General features: G+C 46.2%; 1 protein-coding gene across 3 annotated transcripts in view; it reads right to left on the reverse strand.

Moving 5' to 3' along the window:
* The window catches only part of LOC140206209 (BTB/POZ domain-containing protein 7-like), a 172867-nt gene that overhangs the window by 1751 nt on the left and 157205 nt on the right, over window positions 1-13911 (reverse strand). For 2 of the 3 annotated variants that reach the window (XM_072274518.1, XM_072274519.1), the window contains 2 exons: window positions 13541-13719; window positions 11864-12232 (listed from right to left, as the gene is read on the reverse strand). In XM_072274518.1, the coding sequence (XP_072130619.1) occupies window positions 11864-12232; window positions 13541-13719 (548 nt within the window). Of the gene's footprint in view, window positions 1-6036; window positions 6331-11863; window positions 12233-13540; window positions 13720-13911 lie in introns of those variants that run through there. The other variant, XM_072274521.1, reaches the window with a different exon arrangement.

Below are 13911 nucleotides of genomic sequence, written 5' to 3' on the forward strand. Positions count from 1 at the left end.
AGGCATCCCTCGGAAAGACTTTGCAGTGGAGTGGTCAATCACAATCACGAGGAAGTCTGCAGATGCAGGAAACACAAACACGAGAATTTACTACTTCACTGCAAAGTCTCTCCAAGTGGTGCAACTAAGGAAGACCTCAGTTTGTGACACTTGTTCGTCCCACTCGACTTGGACTCCTGAGGTCGAGAGTGGAAATATCCCAGTGCACTGGCTTTTCCACTTCTAAAAACTCTCTCACACAGGTTTCCTGTCATTGTCAGATACAATGAGCAACCACCATTGGTAGTGTTCTAATTTTTTCTGTGTTTCATTTAAATACATATTTTGTCACTTAGTTGAAGTATGTTGGGCACGTGAGCAAGTGGTTAAGGCGTTCGTCTAGTGATCTGAAGGTCGCTAGTTTGAGCCTCAGCTGTGGCAGCATGTTTGTGTCCTTGAGCAAGGCACTTAACCACACATTGCTCTAGTGTTTGTGCGAGGAGTGGCGCCCCACACACTTCCAATCTGCGCCTTGTAAGGCATGAAAATGCTTGACGCAGGCCTCTCATGATCTGAGTCAACGTTCCCTCCCTTTCTTAGTTAAATAGTAGTTTGTCTTTATTATGCCTTTTAAATATTTCCATGAAACTTTAGCTAACTGAGACAACCTCTTCATTAGGTCAAAATGTGCTCGTCCTAATGTGTCCCAATTAACCAGAAATCACTGTATAAGGAAATACTAAATATTGACTGTTTATTCATTTCCATAGATGCTACATCTAGCATTTTGTATGTCTTGCATTATATTTATGAACTGTTGTATAAATATCTCCGATCTGTAAACACGCAGGAGACCTACAGAAGAACAAGTGGCAATTTAGTAGGGTGCTGTGGCCAAACAAGCAATTGTATTTACACAGCAACACTTGTGTTACAGCCGGGTATAGAAACACCAGTGCCCAGAAACAGAAAAGTCTACAGACAGTGGTGGGATCAGCCCAGTCCATCACAGGCAAAGTCCTCCTCATCATTGAGCCACAAGAAAGCAGCATCCATCAAAAACCCCCATCATCCAGGACATGCTCTCTTTTCACTACTACCATAAAGAAGAAGGGGTCCCACACCATCAGGTTGAGGAACAGTTATTACCCCACAACCATCAGGCTCCTGAACCAGTGTGGATAACTTCACTCACCACAATGAGCCACAGGTCCCACACCACCAGGTTCAGGAATAGTTATTACCCCACAACCATCAGCCTCCTGAACCAGTGTGGATAACTTCATTCACCACTATGAGCCTCAGGTCCCACACCACCAGGTTCAGGAACAGTTATTACCCCACAACCATCAGGCTCCTGAACCAGTGTGGATAACTTCACTCACCACAATGAGCCTCAGGTCCCACACCACCAGGTTCAGGAACAGTTATTACCCCACAACCATCAGGCTCCTGAACCAGTGTGGATAACTTCACTCACCACAATGAGCCTCAGGACACACACCACCAGGTTCAGGAACAGTTATTACCCCACAACCATCAGGCTCCTGAACCAGTGTGGATAACTTCACTCACCACAATGAGCCTCAGGTCCCACACCACCAGGTTCAGGAACAGTTATTACCCCACAACCATCAGGCTCCTGAACCAGTGTGGGTAACTTCACTCACCACACTGACTCCACAGCCTACAGTACAGTGTAAATGTTTTAGTCACATATACATAGCTAGGGTGCCTAGACTTTAGCACGGTACTGTATTTCTCAGTGTGGAGAAGAGAGTGCGTTCGTAAATCTGGTGGGAGCAAAGGATGCTGCAAATGGCATAGGTGGGGCACCGTGAGAGGGGTGTGGGACAGGTGGCCAGAGGCAGGGGAAGGGTGGCATGGATTGGCAGACACGCCCAGCCCCCAGCAAGGTCACTTACTTGTTATTGATCATTACAGAAGGTCTCTCTGGTGCTTTCTGCTCTCTCCTCCCTCTCTCTTCCCCTTTTCTCAACCATGATTCCCCTCTCCCTGCCCCTTCCCACTATCAGTCCACAATAGAGACTCATATCAGAATCAGGTTTATCATCATTCACACATCATGAATTTTGTTTTTTTCTCGTGACAGCAGTTATAGCACAATACAATGGTACTATGCAAAAGTCTTAGCCACCATATGTATGTGCCTGAGACTTTTGCACAGTACTCTACAGAATCACCTTCAACAACTCTATGACACATTCTCAGTATTACTTATTTACTTTTTAAAAATTTACTATTGACGCAATTTCTCTTTTGCACATTGGATATTTATCAGTGTTATATATAGTTTTTAAAAAATAAATGATATTGTATTTCCTTACTTTTTTGTAAATGCCTGCAAGAGAATGAAACTCAAGGTAGTATATGATAACATACACTCAGTAGCCACTTTATTGGGTTCACAAGGTACCTAATAACGTAACTACTGAATGTATATACTTCATACTTTATTGTCGCCAAACAATTGATACTAGAACGTACAATCACCACAACGATATTTCATTCTGTGCTTCATGCTCCCTGGAGTACAAATCGATAGTATTAAAAATTTAAATTATAAATCATAAATAGAAAATAGAAAAGGGAAAGTAAGGTAGTGCAAAAAAAAAACCGAGAGGCAGGTCCGGAAATTTGGAGGGTACGGCCCAGATCCGGGTCAGGATCCATTCAGCAGTCTGATAAGAGTTGGAAAGAAGCTGTTCCCAAATCTGGCCGTATGAGTCTTCAAGCTCCTGAGCCTTCTCCTGGAGGGAAGAGGGGCAAAAAGTGTGTTGGCTGGGTGGGTCGTGTCCTTGATTATCCTGGCAACATTGCTTCGACAGCGTGCGGTATAAAGTGAGTCCAAGGACGGAAGATTGTTTTGTGTGATGTGCTGGGCTGTGTTCACGATCTTCTGCAGCTTCTTCCAGTCTTGGACAGGACAACTTCCATACCAGGTTGTGATGCACCCTAGAAGAATGCTTTCTACGGTGCATCAATAAAAATTAGTGAGGGTTTTCGGGGACAGGCTAAATTTCTTTAGTTTTCTCAGGAAGTAAAGGCGCTGGTGGGCCTTCTTGGCACTGAGCTCTGCTTGGTTGGACCAAGTCAGGTCCTTTGTGATATTGACCCCGAGGAACTTAAAGCTTTTGACCTGTTCCACTTGCACACCACCGAGGTAAATTGGGTTGTGCGGTCTGTTACTCCTTCTGAAGTCAGCAACCAATTCCTTCATCTTGCTGACGTTGAGGGATAGGTTATTGTCTTTGCACCATGCCACCAGGTTCTTAATTTCCTCTCTGTACTCAAACCCATCATTACCCGAGATACGGCCTACAATTGTGGTGTCATCAGCAAACTTATATATTAAGTTCGATGGAAACTTGGCTACACAATCATGGGTGTACAGTGAGTAGAGCAGGGGGCTGAGTACACAGTCTTGTGGGGCACCGGTGCTCAGAGTGATTGTAGAGGAGAGCTTGTCCCCTATTTTTACAGCCTGGGTCCTGTCTGTGAGGAAGTTGAAGATCCAGCTGCAGATCTGAGTGCTGAGGCCCAGGTTCCGGAGCTTAGGAATCAGTTTATTTGGAATGATGGTATTAAAGGCAGAGCTGTAGTCAATGAAAAGGAGCCTTACGTATGCATCTTTATTCTCCAGGTGTTTTAAGGAGGAATGTAGGGCCGGAGAGATGGCATCTGCCGTTGACCTGTTGCTCCGGTAGGCAAATTGCAAAGCATCGAGGTTGACTGGTAGGCTGTGGTCGATGTGTGCCATAACCAATCGCTCAAAGCACTTCATAGCAATTGATGTCAGAGCCACAGGTCGATAGTCATTCAGGCATGTCACCTTGCCCTTCTTCGGCACTGGGATTATCGTTGCCTTCTTAAAACACGAGGGGATCTTAGACTGAAGTAAGGAGCAGTTGAAGTCAACAAACACTCCAGCTAGCTCACTTGCACAGGCCTGGAGAACCCGTCCCGGGACGCCATCTGGGCCCATCGCCTTCCTTGGATTTATCTTCAGGAAGGCCCTTCTAATGTCCTCCTCGGTGACGATGAATCTTGATGCCACCAGGTCCGGTTCATCAGGAGGGAGCAGGACGCTCCTCTTCTGTTCAAATCTTGCGTAGAATACGTTAAGTTCGTCAGGAAGAGAAGCGCCACAGTTATTGATATTCCCAGCCTTTTCTTTGCACCCAATGATCTCATTTAGACCCTGCCATAGTCTAGCGGCATCCCTCTGGTTAGCCAGGGCTTCCAACTTGGCTCGATATTGCCTCTTGGCGCCCTTAATGGCTTTCCGGAGTTCACGCCTGGATTCTGTGTAGTGACTGGTATCCCCGGACCTAAAAGCCGCAGCTCTAGCCTTCAAAAGGGACTTGACCTCACAATTCATCCAAGATTTCCGGTTAGGGAATACCCGGATCGTCTTGCGAGACACACAGTCCTCTGTGCATTTCCAAATAAAGTCTGTGACAGCTGAGGCATACTCATCGAGGTTAGCTGCCGAGTCCTTGAATACTAACCAGTCCACCGATTCAAAGCAGTCATGGAGGACCTCATCCGTTTCCTCCGTCCAACGCGACACCACTTTTGACACCGTGACCTCCCGCTTCAGTTTCTGTTTGTAAGCTGGGAGGAGGAGTACGGCCTGATGGTCCGATTTTCCGAAGTGAGGTTGTGAGATGGAACGGTAGGCATCCTTGACTGCTGTGTAGCAGTGGTCAAGTATATTCCGGCCTCTAGTGGGGCAGCAGACATGTTGGTATAACTTTGGCAGCGCCTTTCTGAGGTTGGCTTGGTTAAAGTCCCCGGCTGTAATGAGCAAAGCCTCCGGATACCTGGTCTCAAGTTCACTGATGTTGGCATACAGTATGTTCGGAGCACACTCCACGTCCGTCTGGAGGGGAATGTAGACCGCTGTCAGTATGACCGAGGTGAATTCCCATGGCAGATAGTAGGAACGATACTTCATCGACAGGTGTTCCAGGTCCGGGCTGCAGGAGCTTGTCATTGCCACTGTGTCCGAGCACCACGCAGTGTTGATCAGTAGGCAGACACCACCTCCCCTCGTCTTGCCCGAAGATGCCGTGCGGTCCATCCGATGGATCAAAAATCTCTCCGGTCGGATGGCACAGTCGGGGGTGGCAGGGGAGAGCCAGGTCTCGGTGAAACAGAATACACAGCAGTTCTGCATCTCCCTGCAGTAGGTGAGTCTCCCTTTAAGATCATCCACCTTGTTCTCTATGGCTTGCATATTAGCTAGTAGGATGGTGGGCATAGGGACCCTGAAGCCCCTCAGCTTCAATCTGACTAGCAGCCCAGCTCTCTTCCCACGCTTCCTCGGTAAATAGTGCATCTTTCCAGGTTTCCATCGATGCAGTGTGTTGTTGACAGCTCTTAGAGATTGGTGGATGCGTCCCGTGGGGATCGATCGGTGGGTAGCATTGTCGGGCACTCCGGGTCAGGCCGAGAGACGGGGGAGGCTCCGCTGCCGGGGGCCCGGGCTGTCGATTGGATCGGGACCCAAAGCCGACACTTACTCCTGGAGGGCCGGGCTCCTGGCTGAAACAAGTCCATAAACTGAGTCACAGTTGCGGAGGCCTTTGCTCCAGCTGAACCTCGGGCTCAATTTCCGAGGCCAGCAGCGGAGGCCTCACTTCCAGCAGCTGTGGATGGCCACCAACAGGGCTTTACGGTCACTCCGGGGAAGCGTCTGGGGCACCTTGAGGTCTCCGCTGTCACTTCTGTGTGGTTGTCTGCTCCGGAGAGGTGCTGGTCAGAATGGGCCACGCCTCCAAGCGCGCCGGCACGGTAGCTGACCGCGGGTCTCCAGGAACGTGGCGGGCCTTGGACCAGGCCTCACTGGTCGGGTGCAGGTGTGGTCCGGAGTTGAAGAAGCAATTCTGGTGCGGTCACAAACAACAGGAATTCTGCAGATGCTGGAAATTCAAGCAACACGCATCAAAGTTGCTGGTGAACGCAGCAGGCCAGGCAGCATCTCTAGGAAGGGGTACAGTCGACGTTTCAGGCCGAGACCCTTCGTCAGGACTAACTGAAGGAAGAGTGAGTAAGGGATTTGAAAGTTGGAGGGGGAGGGGGAGATCCAAAATGATAGGAAAAGACAGGAGGGGGAGGGTTGGAGCCAAGAGCTGGACAGGTGATTGGCAAAAGGGATACGAGAGGTGCGGTGATCTCCAGCTGGGTCAGTAGCTTCGCCAGGGTGTTGTTGATCTTGCTAGATGTAGCAGGTTGGAGGTTTAGAAGGGTTTCTCCGGTATAGGATAGTGTAGAGGGCAGTTTGCTCGGGAGAGCACGTGCCGAGTCACCAGATACCAGCGCCATCTTGAAAACAAATAATCTTATATTAGTCATTATATTAATATATTATATTCATATAATATTAGTATATTAGTCATCTTCTGCTTTTGTAGCTCATCCACTTCAAGGTTCAACGTGTTTTGTGTTCAGGGATACTCTTCTGCACAGCACTGTTGTAATGTGTGGTTATTTGAGTTACTGCCACCTTCCTGTCAGCTCGAGCCAGTCTGGCCATTCTCCTCTGACCTCTCTCATTACCAAGGTGTTTTCATCCCCAGAAATGCTGCTCACTGGATGTTTTTTTGTTTCTCGCAGCATTCTATGTAAACTCAAGAGACTGTTGTGTGTGAAAATCCCAGGAGATCTGCAGTTTCTGAGATACTCAAACCACCCCATCTGGCACCAACAACATTCCACGGTCAAAACCACTTAATCATATTTCTTCCCCATTCTGATGTTTGGTCTGAACAACTGAACCTTTTCAAAGGTTCAAAATTCAAAGGAAATTTATTACCAAAGTACATTTATGGCACCATATACATATTTTCTTGCTGCATTCAAGAAACACAACAGAATCTATGAAGGACCACACAAAACAAGACATTAAAACAACCAACTGGCAAAAGACAACTAACTGTACAAATCCAAAAAGACAAAATAAATAAATAAGCAATAAATACAGTGGATTCTGGTTAATTAGGACACATAGGGTCCAGTACATTTTGGCCCAATTAAATGGCTGTCCCAATTAGCCCAAGTTTCACACAAGTAGTTAAAAAGGCCAACTCTCATTTAACTGAGTAACAAATTAAATATTTAAATGAAATACAGAACGAATTAGAACTACCAGTACCACAACAGCACTCTAAAGCTGTGTATTGGTTCCTAATAGTTCTATCAACAGAGGATTTCATCCAGTGTAACGCTACCACGTTCTTTTTGATTGACTAAATGAACAAAATTGGTGCAGACACCTAGTGCCTTCATACTGTGCTATCAGCGACTGCATCCTTCAAAGCTTCACTTTTATTGTAACATTCAAGATAATTTTGGTTACCTTCAAGTACTTCATATTTCTTGACTTGGTGAGGTAGTGAAATTGATTCATTTTCACTCTTGACTGTTTATGGCATCTCTAAACCTGAAAGCTTAAAACCACGATGAGAGCACAACAGTTCTGAATTACCTTACTGCTTATTTCTCACCAACTATCAGTGACAAAAATCACTTTTTTTGAACACAAACATGTGAAACTTTATTTGTCTCAAGAGTTCTCATCTGTGATTCTGACTGCATACCACTAGCGGCTGACTATATGCAAGCATTTGCGAAACTGCACGATGCTGTCTGTAAACAAGAAACAGCCCATCCTGACGCATTTCAAATTATAGTTCGCGACTTTAACCAGGCCTGTTTGAAGAAAACCCTGCCCAATTATCACCAGACTGTAACCTGTTGCACTAGAGTAACCACTTGATCATTGCTACACTATGATAGGGAATACTTATCATTCCTTCCTGAAACCACATTTTGGCAAGTCAGACCATTTGTCTGTACTCCTGCTACCTGTATACAGACAGAGCCTAAAGAGCAAGGCCCCAGAGATCAGAACAACCAAGAGGTGGTCGCAGGAGGCTGAGGATCGGTTACAGGATTGCCTTGAGTCAGTGGATTGGGCTGTGTTCAAGAACTCATCTGAGGATCTGAATGACTACACCAGGGTAGTAACAGACTTCATTAAAACAGCTGTGAATGAGTCTGTTCCCACAAAATCGTTCATGGTTTCCCCCAATCAGAAACCCTAGAGGAACAATGAAACCCAGAGCCTGCTGAGAACCACATCAGAGGCATTCAAGTCTGGAGATCAAGAATGCTACAAGAGGTGCAGGTATGATCTCTGGAAAGCCACCTCTAGGTCAAGTGGAGATTCTGGACTAGACTGGAATCAATGAGGAATGCTCGACAGCGGAGGCAAGATTTGAATGCTATAACCTCCTACTAACTAAACCTTGCGACACAGGGGACAGCAGAGTTTTGCTTTCTTCTATGCTCGCTTTGAACACGAGAACAGAGATGAACCATCGCGCACCCCCATGTCTCCCAATGATCCTTTGGTCTCGGTATCTGAAGATGACATGTGGGCTGCCTTCAAGAGAGTGAATCCAAGGAAAGCATCTGATCCGGGTGGAGTACCTAGCCGAGTACTGGAGCCCTGTGCCGATCAACTGGCTGGTGTATTCATGGATATCTTCAATTTCTCGTTCTAGCAGTGTGTGGTATACACCTGCATAAAGGAGGCTTCGATTATACTGGTGCCCAAGAAGAGCGTGGTAACCTGTCTAAGTGACTATCGCCCAGTGGCACTTATGCCCACAGTGATGAAGTGTTCTGAGAGGCTGGTGTTGACGCATATCCGCTCCTGTCTGAATGGTGACTTGGATCTGCTTCAATTCGCCTACTGAAATAGCAGGCCTACAGCGGATGCTATCTCATTGGCTCTTCACACAACCCTGGAACATCCGGACAGCAAAGGTGCAAACATCAGGATGCTCTTTACCCACCACAGCTCAGCATTTAACACCAACATCCCCTCAAAACTAATCAGTAAACTCCAAGACCTGGGCCTCAATACCCCTTCTGCATTTGGATTCTGAATTTCTTCACTTGTAGACCCCACAATCTCCATCAGCACAGCAGCATCACAGGGATGTGTGCTTAGCCCCCTGCTCTACTCACTTTACACCTGTGACTGTGTGGCTACGTACAGCTCCAACACCATATACAAGTTTTCTGACAACACCACTGTTGCTGTATCAAAGGGGGTGACGAATCAGCATACAGGAGGAAGACTGAAAACTTGGCTGAGGGGTGTAATAACAACAACCTCTCACTCAATGTCAATAAGACCAAGGAATTGATTGTAGACTTCACAGGAAAGGAAGGGGATGTTCATGAGCCAGTAATCATCGGAGGATCAGAGGTGGAGTGGGTCAGTAACTTTAAACTCCTGGGTGTCACCATCTCAGAGGACCTGTCCTGGACCCATCATATAGATATTATTGTGAAGAAAGCATGACAGAGCCTCTACATGCTCAGGAGTCTGCGGAGGTTCGGGATGTCATCAAAAACCTTGGCAAACTTCTATAGATGTGTGGTGGAACATGTGCTGACCGGCTGCATTAAGGATTGGTACGGGAACACCAATGCCCTTGAGTGGAAAATCCTACAATGGGTAATGGATTTGGCCCAGTACATCATGGGTAAAACCCTCGCAACCATCGAACACATCCACATAAAACAATATTGTAGAAAAGCAGCATCCATCATTAAAGATCCCCACCACCCAGGCCATGCTCTTTTCACGCTGCTACTATCAGGCAGAAGGTACAAAAGCCTCAGGACTCGCACCACCAGGTTCGAGAACAGTTACTAACCTTCAGCCATCAGGCTCTCGAACAAAAGGGGATAGCTACACTCATTTAAGGACTCTGTTCCACTGTTATTTCAAGCTTGTTATTTATTGCTAATTATTTATATCTGCATTTGCACAGTTTGTTTACAGTTTACAGTTACTGGTCTCTAAGTACGCCTGCAGAAAAAGAACCTCAGGGTTGTATGTGGTGACATGCATGTACTTTGAAAAACTCTGAAACTGGCACTATTTAAAAGCTGTTCACTCTAAGCATGGTGCAGTGTCTAACAGCCATGCAAGTGCACGCTAGTTAGAAACTGTTCACCAACAGTCTCCTGTCTTAGTTAAACAGCATAATTTCGCGAACAGTTTTTGTTCTTTAAGAGTTGTCCTAAGAAAGCGGCTGCCCTAATCAACTGATGGCCCAATTAACCAGAAACCATTGTGCTGAGAACATGAAATGAAGAGTCCTTTAAAGTTAGTTTATAGGTCATGGAAACATTTCAGTTTTGGGGTGAGTGAAGTTGACCATGTCTGCATGCTTTTATGTACTGAGTCGCTGCCACATGACTGACTGATTAGATGTTTGCATCAACGAGCAGGTGTATAAAAGATAATACATTTATTCTGAACTTCGAATATTTGGCGCACGGATGATAGAAAAATAGGCTATGTCGGAGGGAAGGGTTAGATTGATCTTAGAGTAGATTAGAAGATTGGCAAATCTTCGTGGACCGAAAGTCCTGTACTACGGCTCTGTGATCTATATTTCATGTCACTGCATATCTGAAGTGATAGGCAGCACAGTTACTTTGAAGTGGAGAAAAGCCACTGCCAATTTGAGGAAAGTAGACAGTTAGGAGATAATCACAAAGATGTTTTTTTTTTAACAGTGACCAAGCATCCACAGGCAGCTAGAGCAAAAGGGGAACACTATTGAACTTTGGACTGAAACTTGAATCAGAAGATCTATAAATCGAGTGTGTGCATATCTTTCCAATGTAACAAGGATTTCTACAGAGAGTTACAGACCTCCATTAACCTATGGATGAAAACATTCCTCAGCCTTCCTCAAACTCTTCCCATCAACTACTTTACCTCTCTGCCCTCTGGCTGGTGGGAACGGGCTTTCCTACTTACTGTCTAGAGAATCAAGTCTCCCCTCAGCCTCAAAGAAAATAATTCTACTTATCTTTGTCAAACTGGTGCTTACTTTAAATCTCTTCGGTCTCTTCCCTTTTGGTCCAGGATGCTTTACCAGCCTTCTAACTTACAGTGGTACAGTTTGTGAACCTTGTAGAATTTTCTCTATTTCTGCAATAAATATGACCTAAAATGTGATCAGATCTTCATGTAAATTCTAAAACTAGAGAAAGAGACCCAATTAAATAAATAACACAAAGAATTATACTTGTTTATTTATTTATTGAGAAAATGATCCTATATTATATGTATTTGTTGGAAAAAGCATGTGAATCTTTGCTTTCTGCCAAAAAGTATTTGGCTGCCCACTCCACCTATGCCACATATCATCTTGTACACCTCTTATAAGTCACCTCTCATCCTCCTCTACTGCAGAAAGAAAAGCCCTAAGCTTTCTCAACTTATCCTCATAAGACATGTTCTCTAATCCAGGCAGGCAGTACCCTGATAAATGTCCTCCGTACCCTCTCTAAAGCTTCTACATCTTCCTACAATGAGGCAACCAGAAATGAACACAATACTAAAGGTGTGGTCTAACCAGCGTATTACAGACCTGTAACATAACCTCACAGCCTTGAACTCAATCCTCCGATTAATGAAGGCCAACACACCTTCTTAACGACGACATAGGACCCCTAAGGTCACCCCCATGTCCGAATGGAAATGGTGAGAGGAGTCAGAATGAGGAATGGAAAAAGGAAAAAGAAAAGGGAACGGGGAGAAATTACCATAAGTTAGAGATAGATACTTGTGTCATCAGACTGGATGCTACTCAGATGGAATATGAGGTGTTGCTTCTCCAACCTGAGTGTGGCCTGATTGTGACCACAGAGACTGCAGCTAAGACTGGCAGGCACAATACAAGTGTATTAGCAAAGGGCAGCACCGACACTCTACCCCAGTCCTGTCTAAAGCGAGAGGTGGTGGGATGCTCGTAAATACCTGCTCTTCGAGTGCCGAGCGATCGTCGGAGGGCTCCTCACAATTTGCTGCCCTGAGAGAAGCTTGAACGGCCTGTTCCAAGGTCCGAGCAGCAGAGTGCGGCTGCAGATTAGCACGCAGGGCACGGCATGAGGTAGGCTGACTCTCTTCTTTCTTTTCACCGGCCTGCATCTGCTCCCTCCGGGGTGACGGAGGAGGGTGGTAGGGAGGGGGTGGCGGAGGGAGTGGGGGGCTGAAATTCCGGAAGGGATCCAAGCTCTGGACATTGGTTTCCTTCACAGGGGTGGCCCGGCGGGAATTAGGCAGGCGTTTCCCCAAGACCGGGCTGTCGATGCTCAGATGCTCATTCGGAAAATACACCGTGGGATACTGACAGGGAAAAAGAGGAAAGATGGTTAAGGAGGAGTTTTTGATAACTTAGTAAAAAGGCTGTAGCTAATGATACATCACCAATCTGAAATACACACAGAAGATAGTAATAAAAAAGCACACAGATTTTCCCACATTAGGAAAGCCACACATCCAATTCTTTCAGAGCTTAGGCAATGGGTCCACAACCAGACAGTTTATCTTTTTTACCAAGAAACAGTCTTCTGGAGGAACTCCTCTACATCAGTAAGACCTGACATAGATTTGGCAGGGGGGACTACTATGTTAAGCACCCTTCACTCTGTCTGCAACAGGGAGGATTTCCTGGTAGCCAACCATTTTAATCCCACTCCCCCTTCTGACATTTGGTCCATGGCCTCTAGTGCAATGATGAAGTCACTCTCAAGTTGTGGGAGCGACATGTTATATTTCATCTAGGTAGCCCTAACCTGATGGAATGAACATCGATTTCTCCAACTTTTAGTAATTTCACCCCCTTCCCCTTTTCTCTTTTCCCATTCCCCATTCTGTCTCCAGTCTTACCCCTTCTCCTCTCACCTGCTGATTACCCCTCTCTGGTTCTCTTCCTGCTTTGCCTTCTTTCATGGTCCACTCTCCACTCCCATCAGATTCCTTCTTTTTCAGCCCTTTACTTTTTCCACCTATCACCTCCCAGTTTTTCACTTCACTCCCCGCCACATGGCTTCACGTCACTTTCCAGCTTATACTTCTTCCCCTTGACTGCTCATTCATTCCCATGGATACTGCGTTCCTCCAGCATTTTGTGTGTATTCCTGCTGGAGGTTGTTGGATGGTGGGGTGGAGATACGTCGCTCCTTCCCTCCGTTAGCCCTGCAGGTCACCCCTGGGCAAGGTGCAGCACCTGCTTAGCCCCGTCACCAGATCAGGGTCATGTGAAGCCACGAGAGCAGGTGGGGGGTGGTTGTATGAGCAGCCAGTGCATTTCACCACTCCTGGTTATGCGACCACGATTGTTCTTGGCAAATTTTTCTACAGAAGATGTTTGTCATTGGCTTTACAAGATGGGTGAGCCCAGCCATTATCAATACTCTTCAGACTCTCTGCCTGGTGTCAGTGGTTGCATAACCTGGATTAGTGAAATGTACCAGCTGCTCATACGACCATCCGCCACCTGCTCCCTTGGCTTCACGTGACCCTGACCGGGGGGATGTTTCAACGTACACGTGATAATAAATGAATCTGAATCCCTGGCCTTTCATCCACTCTGCAGACATTCCAATACCCAACCCACCCCTGAAAGCCCCTTCTCCAGAGAAAAACGATTACCTTCAATAACTCAGTGGTAGCATCTGGGAGGCCAAACTCTCTGACCACCCGTAAGTAGACTGCCTGGGTCACAGCGGCCCCTGCACCGATGTTCAGAGCATATGCCCGCTGTACCTGGTCACTGTGCCAAATCTCCCTGAGACGCCTGAACATGGACTTGGCGACATCTACTGGGGGCACTACAGGATAAAAGATAAAAAGGGCAAGGAAAGAAAATAAAACAGGATGAAGAAGTGAAAGAGAAAAAAAAATTAAGAGTTGGTTAATAACGGTACTATACAATAGAGTTCACGGAACAAAACAATATACCTGATCAGTTTCTGTACATTTCATCCTGCTGGAAGGTTTTTAAATTTCATATATAAATATAT

This window comes from Mobula birostris, chromosome 12, assembly GCF_030028105.1.
Source record: "Mobula birostris isolate sMobBir1 chromosome 12, sMobBir1.hap1, whole genome shotgun sequence".
Taxonomy (NCBI): Eukaryota; Metazoa; Chordata; class Chondrichthyes; order Myliobatiformes; family Myliobatidae; genus Mobula; species Mobula birostris.